General features: G+C 39.2%; 1 protein-coding gene across 1 annotated transcript in view; it reads right to left on the bottom strand.

Moving 5' to 3' along the window:
* LOC138020580 (uncharacterized) overlaps nucleotides 1-17,500 on the bottom strand; it is a 67,241-nt gene that overhangs the window by 408 nt on the left and 49,333 nt on the right. The window contains exons 4-5 of the mRNA XM_068867540.1: nucleotides 12,752-13,120; nucleotides 10,362-10,535 (exon numbers count right to left, since the gene is read on the bottom strand). Coding sequence (XP_068723641.1) covers nucleotides 10,362-10,535; nucleotides 12,752-13,120 — 543 coding nt within the window. The remainder of the gene's footprint in view (nucleotides 1-10,361; nucleotides 10,536-12,751; nucleotides 13,121-17,500) is intronic.

The raw sequence follows: 17,500 nt of genomic DNA on the forward strand, positions 1-17,500 counted from the left end.
AAATCAACCAACTAAATCAATAATTATTGTAGAATAGAAAAGTGATCCTCGCACTTATTTGGACAATGGTTTCAATGGGATTCGAGCCTATGCCCTCTGGGATGCTGATGCCAACTGACCTATGAAGCCACTCAGTTGGGAGCAGGTCAATTCGTTGGGCTCATTTGTTCTCGTGAAAGGACTCGATGCATGAAATATGTACATATATTTATGGCGGAGCTCCATAAGTAAGAATTTTTGGGAAATCTATCGATGCGAGAAATTTTGGTTATGACGTAACGTACATCAGCCTATGACGTCAGGTACGTCATGTTAATTTAAAGCTTCTAGTGGAAACTTAAAGCTAGCACGCGTGCCATATCTTAAATTTTTTTTGCGTTGGTTTCTCCCGTCAAACAGTTTTTCATACTGGGAAGTGATTGTAGGGCACCCAAACGTTTTGTCTAAGAATTTCTCTCAATTTTCTCTGTAACTTGCCCACTTATTCGAGAATGGCGCTCGTGTCATCGGAAGAAACGAATGTTTGTGACCAATTGCGGTTTGTCATGCTTTCATGGCGTAAAGCTACATCATGTCTTTACATTCATAATGATCTTGAATTTGATTGTTGCTTGAATTGCATTTAGTTTACATACTTCCCATACATTTTCTCAAGGACTTTCGCGCCCAAAATGTTCCCACATACAGAATTTTAAAACTTGCCACGCAGAAAGGTAATGATCTACTTTTGCCTAAAAGGCAAAAAAAAAAAAAGGGGGGGGGGGGTCACCTTGCTTGTTTTCGAGATCATGAGGTGCACTTTTAGAAGATTGCGTTATTTTAAGACGATCTTAGCTTACAACTGTCAGCAATAAAAAAAGCTACATTAGTAAAATTTAGATCAGGTAAATGTACCTAATATAACTAAATAAACTTCTGCAGCTGATGTCTTTTTCTGAGTTGAAATAGACCTTGAAAAACGATACATATTAGTCGAAGAAAGAAAAACTTCGGTCGCACGAGAGCATAAAAGGCGAAATATTTGTAACTTCTCACGTACAGACTTTTTTGGTTTTTTTGTTAAAATGGACAAAATCAGGAAAGGAAGTGATCTACGGAAAGAAAAATGGGGCTCACCGAGCATTCAAGAGAGTAAAATCGCTGCGAAATTCTCAAAGCCATTGTCTATTCGCACTGTCACGTCATTGCGTGACATTTCCGAGAAGACCTGGGTCCTCAGCTATCCTATGATGCCACACGCTTTAACGTTCCATTCTGGTAAAAAATGTTTGCGCCTTTAGCATAGTGTTTACCTTCGTGGTCTGCGATGCATGACGTATGCGTGACATGCGCGAAAAAATGCGCAGCAGAAATGGGCGCGAACGTCCTTAAAGTGGTACTATGACGAAAATCGCATCTTTCCTATCTAAGCCATTTTGAAACATAAACAAGTAGTCTGCTTGAGAAGAAAAATGCTGTTTACGTTTTTCAAATGCTGTTTTACGTTTTTTGTTCCAGAGATATTCAAGTTTTTAAAATATGCAAATTAGCCAAGTGATGACGTCATACACTCAACCAAATTTTGTACAAATATGATGAAAAGAGATATCTCAGCCAATTTGTATCAGAAACTTTTGATTTTTTGCAGTAAGATTCTACTAAATGTTCTCCACAATATGAGCTTAACAGTTCTGTTGCCATGGCATCATACTGGGTTCCAGACCTCCCCCATATTAAAAGCTTTTCTGGCCACCTTTGGCGTTCCATTTTGATATTTGCTAACAGCACTTTATATGCATGATCCGGCAAGCATATAAATATGTTAGCTCGAGTTTGTGGCCTTGTCTAACATTTTTCAAGTTGAAAATCACTAACATATTGAAATCAAGTGGGTGGGGACTGGAAAAGAGTGAGTTGCCATGGGAACAGATTTTTTTATAGCCATAGGTGTGTTTCCAGTAGAACTATTAGACTACCAAGTTTCAATGGTCTGCGCTGCAAATTGACCAAGGTAGCTCTATTTATATACTCGATATAATATTGGGTTGAGTGTACGACGTCATCAGTCATCTCATTTGCATATTTACCCATTTTTCAATCTTAAATATCTCTGGAACTATTGAAGATATTTGCAAACGGTAAATGGCGTTTTTGCTCTTTCATGGAATTCTATGTGATGCACTCAAAAAATCAAGGGGTAAAAATTTGATCATAGTACCACTTTAAATGAAATCCAAATGATTTTCTCTCAACTTGTAAAGCAATCATGGAGGCATCAGTCAGCGGGTTCGTGTACTGCGCACGAGCAGAGTTTGTCATTCCGAAGTGTAAACAAAACAAGAAACATGGCGGCCGATGCCAGTGCGAAATGCGGTGGCTTCTTTTTTAGTTTATTCATTTCTTTTATTTCGAAGCACTGCAATTTGGAAAATTTACTTCTTCGCGGACGTCGTTTTCAACGCACAGTAGTTTCTCCGAGATCAAGGTAAGGCAACATTAAATAAGCTTCTTGAGCAAGTAAGCTTAAGGAAAAGGAAATGAACTTTATTTAAGTGTCTAGTCATTCTAGCGCTGGAGCACTAATTGGGGACATTGTAAACTGAAATTAACAAATAACGCAAATCAAGGGTGGTGAGCAAACAGTAATTATCCCGGCTGTATAACTCGCAATTTTTCAAGTTCCACTAATTTTTTTATCTTTGTTAAATGTCAATCGGGCGTTCGATTTAGGGTATTTGCAGTAAAAACACTTACTCAGAGATAGACATTCGTTTGTGCTATTTGATAACTAAACCTACGTTTTACTTTGTAGTTTTCTCAGCCAGCATTTATTACCGCTTATAAAAAGAAATACTTTCGCGAAAACAGAATTTTGTGAAAACAGCTTTCACTGAGTATTATACTGCGACGCATTAAAAATTGTATTGTGTTGCGAACCAGTCCCACTCTCTTAAGAAAGAGTTCTTTAGCTTGTGTGTTTTGTTTAGTTTAGTTTAAAATTTCAACTTCAAATGCATTTCTTTTCTTTGAGGATTTTCATTGATACTCCTGGGGCGGGATTCCTACATAAAAGTGATGGAGTGCTCATCAGTATTTCTAAAACAAAGCCTTAAAACGAACTAAAATAGTCTTTCCAACAAACTTTTGTTTGGCTTTTTGGTTTTTTAGCCAGAAAGGTACTAAGGTAAACTCTATGATCAGGTTAGTTTTTGTTGTTTGTTATTTATTTCATTTTTTTGCCACACCACAGACATAATACAAAGATCATGAATGAATCAAGAAAAAACAGAGAAGAAAGAAAATTATGAAGAGAAGAGAAGAGAAGAAAGAGTTTTAAACATTGTAAGTGGTTCAGAGTCATGGATTTTATTTCCGTTTCGGTCAAGGCACAATGGAGCACACCTGTCACTTTTTCTAGGATCCCCCCCTCCCTTTGGTTTTGGTTATAAAATTGTCAAACCAGTTTCATTTTTATTTTTCTTTGTTCCACTTTGTGATAACACTGAGACAACGAAAAATGAGAATTAAATTGGTTTAATTAAAAAATCCTAATCACGGTTTTTTTTTTGAAAAAAAAAAAAAAAAAGAGAGCAAAAACAACAACAAGAACAATTACATGTCTGGAGCAAATATAAACAGTTTCATTTTGAGCAATTTCTATTTCTTTCTTGGTGGAGTCAGTCCACTTTCACCTAAAAGGCTTTCCTGTTATGTTTCCACATTCTGTCTTCCACTGCACCCAGAGTGCCAGTTTCAGTGAGCAAAATTTGCCTCTCGTTCAGTTGATAATCTGTTTTTCATTTCTTACAGGAGAAAATAACAGTTGGATTGTTGTATCACCACTGATTGCAAATTTCCAGCTGGAAGGGAGTTTCGTCATCAATAAAGAGTACAAATGGCCCATGTCAAGATGATGAGATGCCATTATGGAGAGGACAAGCTGTTCATTAAGGGTTGATGACTGAATTAGCTTGTTGCGCACGAAAACGTTTGAGGCCTTGACTGCAAGAAAAGCAAATAAAAATCTTGTTTCTGGTCGTTGATTGGACATCACTAGAAGAAGTCACATTGTCTACGTTGTCCCACGTAACATGACAGCTGACATGGAATGAACTGTTCAAGAAGTTGTACATGTGGTGTAAACAGCCACATGGCTGGACGCACTTGATGTTTTTCTGACATGAACATCACGGAATATTTAAGCAATAGAGGACGTTTTCCGTGTTTCCATAGCCTCATCTAAACACTCGGGAGAGTTGGGAGAATTCGAGACAGTTATGCAAAGCCGAGACGCAGTCGAGGGTTTGCATAACTGTCGACGTCGGCAGAAATACAAGGTTACATGAAACCAGACATTATACAGGAGGCCTCGTGGTGTTTTTGGACTGAGAACGTCGCTTTCTTTCAGACGGCGCAGATCGTCGCGCTCAATGGCAGGTTTGTGGTTGACGTTTTGTTCCCCGTGCTTCTGGTTGGACTGCTGGAATGCTGGATCGGTAGCTATGTGTACACCAGACTTTGTTGTATGGTGGGTTGTTCAGATAGCGCTCTAAATCATTTCTAAATCCAAGCAATGTGCTTCTACTGTAGTTGGCACAATTCTTGTTCCGGAATTTGATGTTGTAATCAATTCCAGGAGACACTGCACATTCCCAGCTGAAAGGATTGCAGCCGACGTTGAATATAGGACAAATTCACTAATGGAAAGTAACACTTTTGGTGGGTCGAATGAAGTACCATTTTTAAGAATCTTCTTTCCCTCAGATCTCCCCAACCCAAAACATCCCGCTGATATACAGGAAAGTTTGCAAAAGCAGTTTTTTGTGTTTCGAACACGTTCCCAGTGGATATTGCGTTGAATGAAATTAAACGTGGTTGGTTGAAGAGGCGATGTTTGTCGTGTTGTTTTGGAGCCATCGAACAACAGCGGAAAGAGGTCCTTAAGCGAATAAATGACACTGATTATCGTCTGAATCCTAAAACTCGGATATCCGACGATACATCGGAAACAACATGACAAAGGGTTTCCGTGAATAAACGGATTATCGAGCAAACTAGCTACGCGAACTACGCATTCAACTCGTACCCGTAATTTTTGCGAGTTGTGAGTTATGTCTCGACGGGAAGCTTCAGAGCATTAGGGAAAGAATCAGCTTTGAAGGTTTTCTCAACTTCACTTCGCGATAATAACACCAACAAAAAAGCCAACAGACACATAGTTTTTACAAAGATCGCCATCTTTTTTAACTTTCGAAAACACCTGAAAGCAGGCCAGCTGTCAAAAAGAGCGCCCGCTCAAAAATACGCCTCTGACCAAGATGAACGCTTTGCAAGTTGTGAGAACATCGTTTTTCGGTCCTACGCCTTTTTTCTATCCCCCCCCCCCCCCTCCCCCTAACCCTGAGACTCTTAGTTTTCTCTGTTGTCGCTTATTTTTATTTTTATTGAATAAAAGGCAAGCGAAGTCCGGACGGCTTACATCCTGACCGGCTCCGCTTTTAAGTATTGTAGGATAATATGAAGTGCTGTTTTCTACCCATGTAAATCATGTGAGCGATAGCCCTACTAAAGCCCTGGCCAAAGTATAAACAAAGTTGGATTCAACGCTTGAACTTTGCTCGACCCAACATTGTTCGACCGTTTTGTTCGTCTAACCCTTTTGTTCGATAAAGTGTTGGATGGAGTTTGCTTTTGATCAAACATTGCGACCAACAATTCTGCTCGACTCAACAATGTTGCAGTGTTTTGCCGCTCCTCTAAAAAAGTTGTGTCCTGCCTGAATCAAGTCACGTTCGCGCTGCTTGCCAATCACGAATCGCCATGTTATCTTCAAGCCTAGGCTTCTGGCATTATTTGCAACAAAGATGGCGGACAAGGATCAACAGCCAGAAACCTTGATCAGTGGAACGCTTTTAGTCCCCTTGATCATAATCGCCCTGTTTGGAGATTTCTGGTTCAATAGCATTTACAATTTCTGCAAATTGACCCGAGTTCGTTCTCATCATCTCCTACCAACTTGAAATTGAATGTTTTGCCAAGCAATTTTGGATAGTGTTTTGCCAACACCTCAACATTTACATCCAACAATGTTGCATGTGGAATCCAACTTTGCTCGAAAGTTTGGCAAAAAACAAAAAACACCTCATCGGCCGCACCCAAGTTCAATTTTGTCATTTCCTCAGTCTTCAGAAAGCCATTTGTATATTGTCTGTCTGTTGTTATTGCTACATTAATATCAGTGATCTCAAAAGTAATACCATTGACAAGTTGTACTCAAGGTTTGTAGTAACTGATCGAAGTCAAGAATAAAACGACTGAAACCATTCTCAACTTTACGAGGTTTGCTTTTCATTCATATCTTATGGTTTCTCTCTGTCAAGATCAATTGCCTTTACTCGTATAGATCACAAAAATGACACCATAAAAATGTTCAAAATTAGGTGAACAAAGTACGTTTCTCCTTTTATGGGCCAAGTTCAGAGAACAGAATACGCATCCCTTTGGGGTTTTACCGTTTTTTGTTTTGTTCTGGCTTATTTTGGTTTGATGGTTTAAAATGTCACCGGTACATTAAAGAAAACTGAATTTGTGACTCAAACAATGCACACAACCGGTTCTGCTGTTGAGATTTAAAAGCACGACTGTTAACCTACATCTAGTGATTTATACCATTTACCTTTAATGTAATAAAACTGTGATAAGGCAAAAGTTTGTGAATCATTTATGCTCATGATCATGCAGTCTAAGAGATATTTCTAAAATGCATGTTTGCACCTGATTGAATGGTGGCTATGGTTGTGCAGAAAAAAAGTGAAAAATTGTAATCACGATAAAGACAACCTCATTGGAGTCCTGCCTCGAGTCATGGCACTGACATCAGTTTATCTTTTGAAATTCCCGTGAAGAAATAACTGTGGAGCTCCGCTATTAGACTTGGCTAAATATATAGATATATATTACATTTATAAGATGTCTATAAGAAGCTCAAATTGTCCACATAGGTGCGAAAATCACTACTCCTTTCACAATTCTCAATTGCCAAGCTGGATGGTGGAGGTGGATAGACAAAAGTGGCACGAACATACCTCGGACAGCGACTACAAAAAACAGCAAGGGACGAGGCACAGACGTCCATCGAATTTATTTACAGAATAACATAATTTATTATATAGATACTGATGAAATACCAGGGATTCTCCTTTTACTAAAAAGTCATATCTTCACCGCGCGCAGTGAACATATTATTTTTACCTTTCACATGTGGGAATATAGGTGTGGTCATGGTAACGAACACGATTAGCCAATAAAACGCGAGCTTCCTCGTCATTGTAAGATACTTTCGTGCTTTAATATAATTCTTCTCTACTACATTAACATTTTTATTGCACAATTTTACATTATCATGATTTGTTTTTCATAACTTTCATGTCTTGTTTTATGTGAGACAAAATGCGTGTTTTCCCAGTTGGTGACCACCTTTTCATCATTTCGAAAATGATTAAAACAAGTTGTTTTAAATCTGGACATTTCATCAGTATCTATATAATAAACAAAACATTACGTGGCAGCTTGGGGATCTGAATTTTATCTTTTCGTGCTGAAAGTATCTCTCACTCGTTCGCTTCGCTCACTCGTGAGAGATACTTTCAGCACTCGAAGATAAAATTCGTATCCCCGCGCGGCCATGAAATATCCTCTATATCATCAAGTTCTCAATTAATTTATCAACATCCTTGGTGCTGACGCAATACACCTTCATATTTATTTTACGGTAATCCGCTCACAAATTAATGCATTTAGTCTAACAGTGTGTAGAACACTGGGCAAACTTAAATTTTCAAATCTACTGAAGATGAAATTACAGTCGAAAATGCCACAGAAAAGGCTTTGTTTTGTTTGAGACGACTGAATTGGAAACCGACCATAAATAAGTGTTTGTGAGATAACGAAGAGAGACCCGGAAACCCTCTCCTTGCTATTCCTTGCATAACTCAAGGATTCCGGTTAACCATTTTACGCCCGGTACTTTGAAGCTATGGATCTGTAGATTTAGTAAGATGTTTCGTGCAAGACGTTTCGGCTTGTGCTTATAAGCCTTCATCAGTTGCAATATAACGGTAGCAGGCGTGAGTCAAAAATCCAACACGTCGAGCGCGCGCTGATGAAAATCCGCGTGCAGTTTCTTGAAAACGTAGCGCGAGACTTATGCGCATGCCAGAGACTTGTAGACCTCTGGAATGGCGATGTGGTCATTTCCAGACTGCGGATACTTTATTGAGTACCAGGCTTCCAAGAAAAGTCGCTCGTGGTAGTTAGCCTCATGTCCAACAACTCTGACACTTCCAAAATCCATTTCGTGGTTGTTTTCGTGGACAAGGCAGGCGATCTTGGAGTCATGGTCAAACATAGCATCAGCTCTTTTGTGTTCTGTAATACGAGTTTTGAATGATCGTTCGGTTTGACCGTAGTATACAAAACTGCAATTGGTGCAACTGATTTTGTACACTGTGCCAGATTGTGGCCGGTCAACCTTTTCTTGGGCTTTCGGTCGCGGGAACATTTTGTTTACAGTTCTCAATGGTTTGAAGGCGACTTTGATTTGATGCTGCCTTAAGATCCAACTAATCCTTTCTGAAATGCCCTGCACATAGGGTAGCACCACGAAACCATTGGACGGTAGATCGGTAGGGAGTTGCGACAGCGATCTTTCGCAGCTATTGATGAAGGATGAGGGGTAATTGTTGTCTCGCAGTACAGCCTTGACCCACTTCCTTTATTCGCGTTTCCCCTTCTGTGTTGATGGTATGTTCTGTGCCTTGCGTAGCAAGGTACTGAGGACAGATCTCTTATGGCACATGGGGTGATGAGAGTTGAGATCGAGATAGCGGTCTGTGTGGGTTGGATTTCTGTAGACGTTCACCTCAAGGTGCGTACCCCTCCTTGTGCTGATGGTGTCCAGAAAAGGTAGTCCCTGTCACTTGGTGTACTCAAGTGCTAGAGTGAACTGTATGTGGGGGTTAATTGAATTGAGATGTTGGTGAAACTCATCCACTTGGTGCTCTCTGAGACACGTGTGACTGTCGTCCACATAACGGAACCACCACTTAGGGGGGTGTGGAGCTGTGGCGATGGCAGTTTCCTCAATCTCTTCCATTACGCGGTCGGCTATAACGGGACTGATTAGGGAACCCATCGCACATCCAAAGATTTGTTTGTAATGGATGTTGTTGTGTTTGAAGTAGTTGTGATTGAGAACAAATTCTAACAGCCTCATAATGTTGCTGATGGACATATTTGTGCGTTCCGCTAGATCCTGATCCTTTTGGAGCCTCTCGTTGACGATGGTTCGAGCTATAGATCCACGGGAGTGGAAGTGAATAACGATTTAACGTCAAAAGAGACCACCCCTAAGTGGTGTTTCCGTTATGTGGACGACGCGTTATGCTTGATTAGTGGGTCCCTTTTAATCCCCTTAATCACAATCGCCCTGTTTGGAGATTTCTGGTTCAATAGCATTTTGAATTTCTGCAAATTGATACGAGCTCATTCTCATGATCTCCTAAACGGAGATCAATGTTGCAGTGAATATACCCTTTTCGACACGTTCTCTTAACCATTTTTTTGGATTTTCCTCGTTTAAATCCGTCATTTCCGTCCTCAAACGGCTCCAGCAACACAAGCGCTACGAGCGGTTTTCGTTTCAGTATTATAAATTTAGCGCCAATTTGAACTTGAATGAAGCAATGTCGGATAGTGTTTTGCCATTACCTCAACATTTACATCCAAAAACGTTGCATGTTGGATCCAACTTTGTTTGATAGTTTGGCCAGGGCTTAATATAACGGCTGCCAAGTTGTGAGCAGGTCAGTTTGTTGGGCTCATGTGTTCCCGTGAAAGGACTCCATGAGGGTAATGTTTGTTTATATTTATACATAATAAACTGCTTAAATTGTCCAAATAAGTGCGGAAATAATTCAAACCCCGTTGAGGTCCTGAATTTTTCAGGCTTCTCTGCGCAATAGGCTATTTTCGAAATATTCAGCTTGATAGTGAGGCAGTGAAGACAAAAACAATAGAAACACGTTGGACTGAATGTAAAAAATATTTACATATCATCCGCTTTCCTTTGTCTTTGTCCTCTCTTTCGAGCTGAATTTTAATATATCGAAAAAGGCCTATTGCTAAAATTGCGTTCATAACTGCGAGGATCATAGCTGACTTGAGAGATTTTATTCTTAAGATATAAGCATTTTATCATTGACATTTGCTAGTTTCATCGTTTTTTCTCACAGTTATGGTAAAATCTTGGAGGCTCTTGACTTGCTTATTTTAGCTGTTTTTTCCTTTCAGGAAGAACAGAAAATGAACAAAAGTTACCTCACCTGCGCTTCCTCCGTGCAATGATGCCAAGTTTTCCTTATCGTATTCTGGACCCACCACAATCTCTTCAACCGTAGCAACACCTTTTGACGCTTTTCCTCCATGACTTGAACCAGGGGTACAGATACTGGTGATAGGAATATTCTTCTTTAGCCTCATTGTTCCAGGGCCTCCGCCTGTACATTGAAAAACGAGGTCGTTATGAGACTTTCTCTTTATTGTCATTTCCATTCACATGCACCTGTCTTGGCCTAAAGATAATTCATTTAACTAAAACATTCAGTTTACCAGAGGATCTTGACTGAGTCGCCAGTAAATGATTCACCGATGCGAGAAGACAGTTGTGTGATTCTTAACAAACTTAGCTGTGACCCACTTCCGCTGTTGTCAATAGTAGCGGTCGAAATCTTGTGGGCTGCATCAGAAAACCCTAGATGACACTAAACCATTTTTTTAAGCACCAGCAAACAAATTTCGAAAGGTGAGAAGAAAGACTCTAGCTTCTGAAACGTTGAGGCTAAGAAACATTATAAGAAACCTTTGCATAAATAAAAGACATTACATACGAATTTTCTCTTGGCGTGCTGATGAGTTCTGTCACGAGTGAGTGCAGATGATACAAAAGCTTCGAAAAAAGTCATCATCTTGAAGGAGACCGGGAATGTAATAGAAAATGTTGACAAATGCAAGGATAAAGAATCTATAAGCCATTTAACTGATTTTTTGAAATGAAATTTTTATAGACCTTATTCACGATGGCCGCCATATTGGATTTGCTATTATCATGCAAATTAGCTACACACTTCCTGAGGGGGCAAACAACACAAGTTCGAGAGGTTATAAAGAACATCTTAGCCACACAGATGATTTGTTTCACGTTCATTGAATTTTTATCACCTAAGTAGTAAAATAGAATGACTACACAAGTTGCTTCGACGTTTTTTTTAGTGAAAAATGAGTAGCTAACAAAGTATAAAGTGAAACTGTCAAAGGCAATCATCAAAAGATATAAAATTATTATAAAAGGTACTTAATTCTAAATTCTAAAATGGACTTTGAGCAATGGTATTTCAATATTTCGACCGGCCGATTTTCCGCAATTTGCCTTTTTTCCAATGTTTGCCTCCCCCCCACCCCCCCCCCCCCAGCATAACACATGGCTAATTTGCATGACAATTTGAAAATTAACAAGGCGGGTATCGTGAATAAGGCCTATTAACTACGCTAACGGCCGCACGGATTCACGCGTGAACAAGATTTACTAATATTATTGTCTGACATGTCCGAAACCATGACGATATCAATGACTGGCAGTAGCCCCTTCACTTTGAGCGAAGAAGTTATCAACTTTTACGAACAAGAAAACATCCATTCATCCATCTGTGAAATTGCGTCGACGAAGGAGACGTTTCCTAATTGAGTGGTTGAATGGGTGTTCTGTGTTTTCGCATGTTCCAAGCGCGAGAAATCGAGAAAGAGGTTGTCGGTCGGTTCCAAATCTGTGCCATCTTTAAACGTCACAACGTCACAGTCACAATAGCATCCAGCATTCCGAGCGTTTGTTTTGCGCCATTTTGAAAAGTCACAATAACATCCAGCATGCCGATGAATCATCCGAAAAAATTCGGGAAAAATCGGAGGCGTTTCCGATCAACACAAAACACGGCCAGTAACGAGATATGACAATTCGTCAATCACTGGAAAGTTTTTAGCGGAATCGGTTGAAATTACATCATTCTCTAACTTGCGAATGACGAAATGGCGTCCACGCAAGAGGGTGAAAAACAAGCAATTTTAATCGCAAACGCGGAAAAGCATTACATAGAGAGCTTCTATACAGCCAAGCGAAAACATCTGGATGGTTTTTATGGCAATTCTGAAGGGTAGTAATGTCAAATAAAGGTTTGTAGCGTCTCAGTTGTTGTGTTGTCGTATTAGTATTCCAAGTGGCGTGATCAAACGTTCGGTCTCAAAATTACCTCCAGATGTTCTTGTTTTCTGAGAGGATACTTTGCAATTCGGAGGAATTTTGAGAAAAGAACATCATGGTTTGACATCTGTTATCGCACAACTCAATGCCCAAACTTGACCGTAATCTGTTTATCTTTCGTCACGTCGCAAAAAAAAAATTATAAAATATTCGCGGAACGGTCGATCTCTCTGAATTTTGAAAGGAAGATTGCCAACGAATGGAGAAAGAATCAGAAGTTTTATTTCAATGAAAACACCACAGGATTTCTTCCACAAGTAATTTAGAGTGAGAAATTAACTCCCCATAACTCAGTCTAAGAGTAAAAGGATTAGGATGCTTTATGGGAACCGAGACAGGTCTGAGGCGCCAAGGCGACGCACTATAATCTACGATTACTACTAGTAACTAGTATATCATTACCTCTGTAAAGATTGGCATTGTCCGGCTTCATCTTATTAGCCTTTGATGTCTGTGTAAATCCACCCAGACATGTTGTATCGAGTACATCTCTGTCACAAGTCATATCAATGTCAGTTTGAATCAGAATGTGGCCATTCTGACTTGTTACGCTCAAAGCATACTTCCCATATACTCTAACAGCTGAGCCGTTTCTCAACTCAATGTCGTCACTGAACGTTGTGCTAGCAACAACATGGTCGCCAAATGAGGAGTTTCGTGTTTTCAAAGATGCATTGAAATTGCAGTCCTGAGTACAGTTAATTTTTTCAATGGACGGAACAGTGGTGTTGATCTCAAGTACTTCACCGCTGTTTAGGATGAGAAATCCAGCTGAGGAGAAAAAAGAAATAAGCGTCTTTTCAGAGAACTTTTAACCACATACAAAAGATTAAATATGGAATATACAGAGGAGAAAAACGGAAAAGAAATTGTGGGGGAGAAGACCAAAAAAAGCTACAAAAAACAGCTAATGAGTTGAACCAAAAGATACCACAGAAAACAACTTTCATAAAGGTGTTACCAACCCAAGATCTTCAACATACTAAAATACAAGGCATTGAACAATATTTTACAAGTTTGAAACAATTTTGCGCATGAGTAACTTTAAATACAATAATCTTTCTGAAAAAAGAAATGTTTTAAAAGAGGGCAGGAGCTTATGACTGGTTATGGGCTCCTAAGGAGGGTAAAGATTAAGAACAAAAGGAAAGAGAGTGTGAAACTTAGGACTTTGATACGAAACAGAGAATTGCCTGATGACAGGCGTTGAGATTTAGAGAGACTTAGCATTGCATTTACAGCCAACTGCAAATTTTGGACTGAATTTGCGTTTTGTCAAAAATCAAAGAAACTTGTTTGATTTCGACTCATTCTCTGCCAGTTATCTGCAGATAACGCGCAACTTCCCAAACTTGAAAACAAGTCATTGTAACCAAATTTTCTTGACTTTACGATAAGCAGCAGCCTGCCGTATCCTGTTTGCCGTCTGCGGTATCACGCAAAGTGTTACGGCTCTTGGTTTTTCCTCCTTTTTTGGTTTTTGACAAAATGCAAACTAGTTTTTGATCTGTACGCGGTTTAATTTAGTGGTTTTGAGTGATTTTTTCCTGTGGTCTCGGGGTTTCTAATAAACTCCAAATGCCTTTTTTGATCATATTCCTACAGAAAATTCCAAAAAACGCATGAGAGTTTCTTGTATAATATGCGTGTTTAACTGTTTAGGGTAAATTTACCGGTAGCCTGATGGGACCGGGCTCCGCAGTTGGGGTTATAGAGCGAAAAGGAACGTAGCGAAAAAAAATGTCGAGCGAACCTAGCCGAGTGGGTAACTGCGGAACGTGGCCCCACGCTAATTTACTGGCTAGTTTGGGTGGAATACATAAATGGCAAGTTGTAGATGTAGATGACAATCGCTTTGGAAGGAAAGCAGAAGGGTAGGGAAGGAAACAATCTTTTTTTATGTGTGGTCTATCCACCACTTATTATTTTTGTAAAAGGTTTTGTGTAGTGTTTTTTATAATTAATCGTAGGGTTTACAAAATGGTTTATAAGCAGAGTCAATCCTGATATGTAAGGTCATGTCCTATAATCGTAGTTTATAATCTAATAGGTGTCAAGTCCAATCCAAGGTTCCAAGGACGTAAACTTAGCACAGCGTGTGTTTTAAGGCAAAACCTCGCTGATTAAATGGTGTTTGCCAAAAGGTCTAAGTGAAAGTTTTTCAAGCACAAGCTTGCGGGTCAAGGCGAAACGCCGGTAAAGAAAGGTTCGATAAATTCGCTTGTCTTCTGTTTGATGCTTGCGTAAACCAAAGGTTTCGTGGTGGGTTGAAGACAAAAACTTGCCGGTTAAATGATGTTGACAGCATAGTTACAGCGGCTATCCTCAACGGCTTTTTTTCATATTAAAAAAAAATTAGGTGGACGTCAATCAAATGTTTCCATAACGAATTCAAATTCATTTGATTGACGTCCACCTAAATTTTACTTTCGAAATATGAAAAAAAGTCGTTGAGGGTCGCGTGTAACTGATAACCGCTCTAACATGTTGACAGTAAATACCTTGTCGAGTATGAGTTGTGAAAGCGCAAAAGCGAAAAACTTGCGCAGTCAATTCTTACTGCGTACAAAACAGCAACTTCCACGCGATCGAAAAACACTTGCACAATAAAATCTCACTGCGAAGACAGGAGCAACTTCCACGCGATTAGCCTGCGAACGCAGACGTATTTCTGGCGGTCGTTTCTCTCCCCCTATTTTTCGGGGGAGAGAAACGACCTCTGGAAATACGTCGCGTTCGCAGGCTACCACACGATTGAAATACTTACACAATCAAATCTCACTACGTCGAAAAACGTGGACGATCGAATTACATTTGTACGTGGTATGCGTTAGTCACAATGCCACCACTGTCGCATGAGTTCAGGCATTTTTACATAGCCAGTCCTACGAAAATCGCTCAACGCAGGATAGCATCGAGTCTGAGCCCGAGAGCAACCCCAAGAATAGTATGCGTTTCTCCTTTGTCGAAACGCAATTACCGACCTCTACCACTAGGCCACTACTACTACTACAACTACTACTACTACTGCTGCTGCTCTGTTGCTGCTATTACTACTAGACTACTACTACTACTACTACTACTACTACTACTACTACTACTACTACTACTACTACTACTACTTCTACTAATGATGATGATGAAGATGATAATAATAATAATAATAATAATAATAATAATAATAATAATTTAATAACAATACCTAAAACAATTCTTCAGGTTTGCAAATTTAAGAAGAAGAACAATAGTGAACTAACCTAATCTACATTAAAGAGCTATTTTAAAAAAAATACAATATATACATTCTGTAAGAAAAATATAGATATTCAGCACCCTAGTATCTAAAAAGATATCTTTTTACAATATAATAAAAATTTCCTAAAATACTAATAGCGTTTAAGTGGCAGTCATCAATGAAATTCCCTTGTGGAATTTTGTGGAAGGGTTTCCTGGAACCTCTTACGCATATGTGTACCGACCTTAACATCTCAAAAGAAAGCCTAATAATAATAATAATAATAATAATAATAATAATAATAATTGATAAGATAGAAAATCATGTTATGTGATAGATATCGCGTGCCCTTTTGATACAAGAGTGCTGGAAAAAGAACAAGAGAAAATGGAAAAATAAAAGAATTAAAAAGAGAGATTGGGAAAATCTGGAGCTGCCGACAAGTAATTGTCGTACCAATTGTCATTGGTGCACTAGGGACGTTCAGCAAAAATTTGAAAACATCGTTGAAGAAAATTGGACTAGATTGCACGTTATTACTACAAAAAGCCTCCTTGTTGGGAACGGCAAGAATCTTGAGAAGAACACTAGACACCTAAGGACATAGGTCGTGGCTTGATGCCTAGTTTACAAAGCACGTTAACGTGTGAATGAACGAAATAATAATAATAATAATAATAATAATAATAATAATAATAATAATAATAATAAAATATATGACATTTACAAGGTAATTTTTGTAAAATTAAAATGTTGAAACCAAAAGTTTTCGGCTGTTTGCCATCAGATTTGTTTGCCAGGAGATTGTTCTTGCAGTGTTGATTACATTGGCGAGAATGCGAGAAACTTAGCAGTGCGAATTGCGGAACATTCAAATCCCGCTCACACCTCTGAACCTGCAAATCACCTGCGTGAAAACCCATCACATTCTTTCACTTGGCGCATTCTCTCTTCAGCACAAACATTCCATGAACGTAGGATCGTCGAGGGGCTAATGATCCAACAATTCCGCCCCAGTCTGAACAAACAAGTTATTTTTTATGTTTCCAAACTTTTCCCAACGGGAATTACATAAGATATATATGCATGAATGCGCGCGGACGGTCATTTTTAACCCTGATGATGGCAAACAGCCGAAAAAGTTTGGTTTCAACATTTTAATTTTACAAAAATTACCTTTTAAATGGCATATATAACAATAACAATAATAATAATTTATGTAATAATAATAATAATAATAATAATAATAATAATGATAGCAACCGTACGAGATTTTGCATCCCAGCAAGGCTATCACTCCTTAGCCAAAGATGCAGTAGAGTATGCAAGAGAATTGAATTTGGAGTTGACGTTATCCCATCCTCACCCAGTGTGCTGTATCGTGGAAGGTGAAGAGATTCGAAACAAGCAGATCTAGAAAGCCCTTAAGCAAGCACAAGTCAACATGTTAAGGAAAGAGGTTGAGGACCAGAAGTGGGAAGGCAAACTGTTTGTCAACTGATGAAAAGATGATGATCTTAATGAAGCCTGTTTCAGCAGGATGCATGAATGGAAGACAGGGCCAACGCAACGAGCAAAAGAACCAGAGAGTGTCGTACATGTCCTCGCTGGATGTGGTGCGTTAGTGCAATCAACGTAAATGGAGAGACATACTAATGTTCTTAGAATCTTGTTCTTCGAGATTCTTGCCAACTACAAGTTAGTACTCAGGGAACACTACGCATGGTACAAGCCAATCAAGCCAAAGCCAGTTATGGGAATGATCAAGTGAGAGCCTTGTGGGATGTCCCTCTTTTTGCTGAAAAGACAGAAGTACGAGCAAACCGTATTGAAGTGCGAATCATTGACAAGAAAGAAGAGAAAGTTATTGTAATAGAGATGAGCTGCCCGTGGATCGATAATGGTGTAGTTAATTA

Source organism: Montipora capricornis, chromosome 10 (genome assembly GCF_036669925.1).
Source record: "Montipora capricornis isolate CH-2021 chromosome 10, ASM3666992v2, whole genome shotgun sequence".
NCBI lineage: Eukaryota > Metazoa > Cnidaria > Anthozoa > Scleractinia > Acroporidae > Montipora > Montipora capricornis.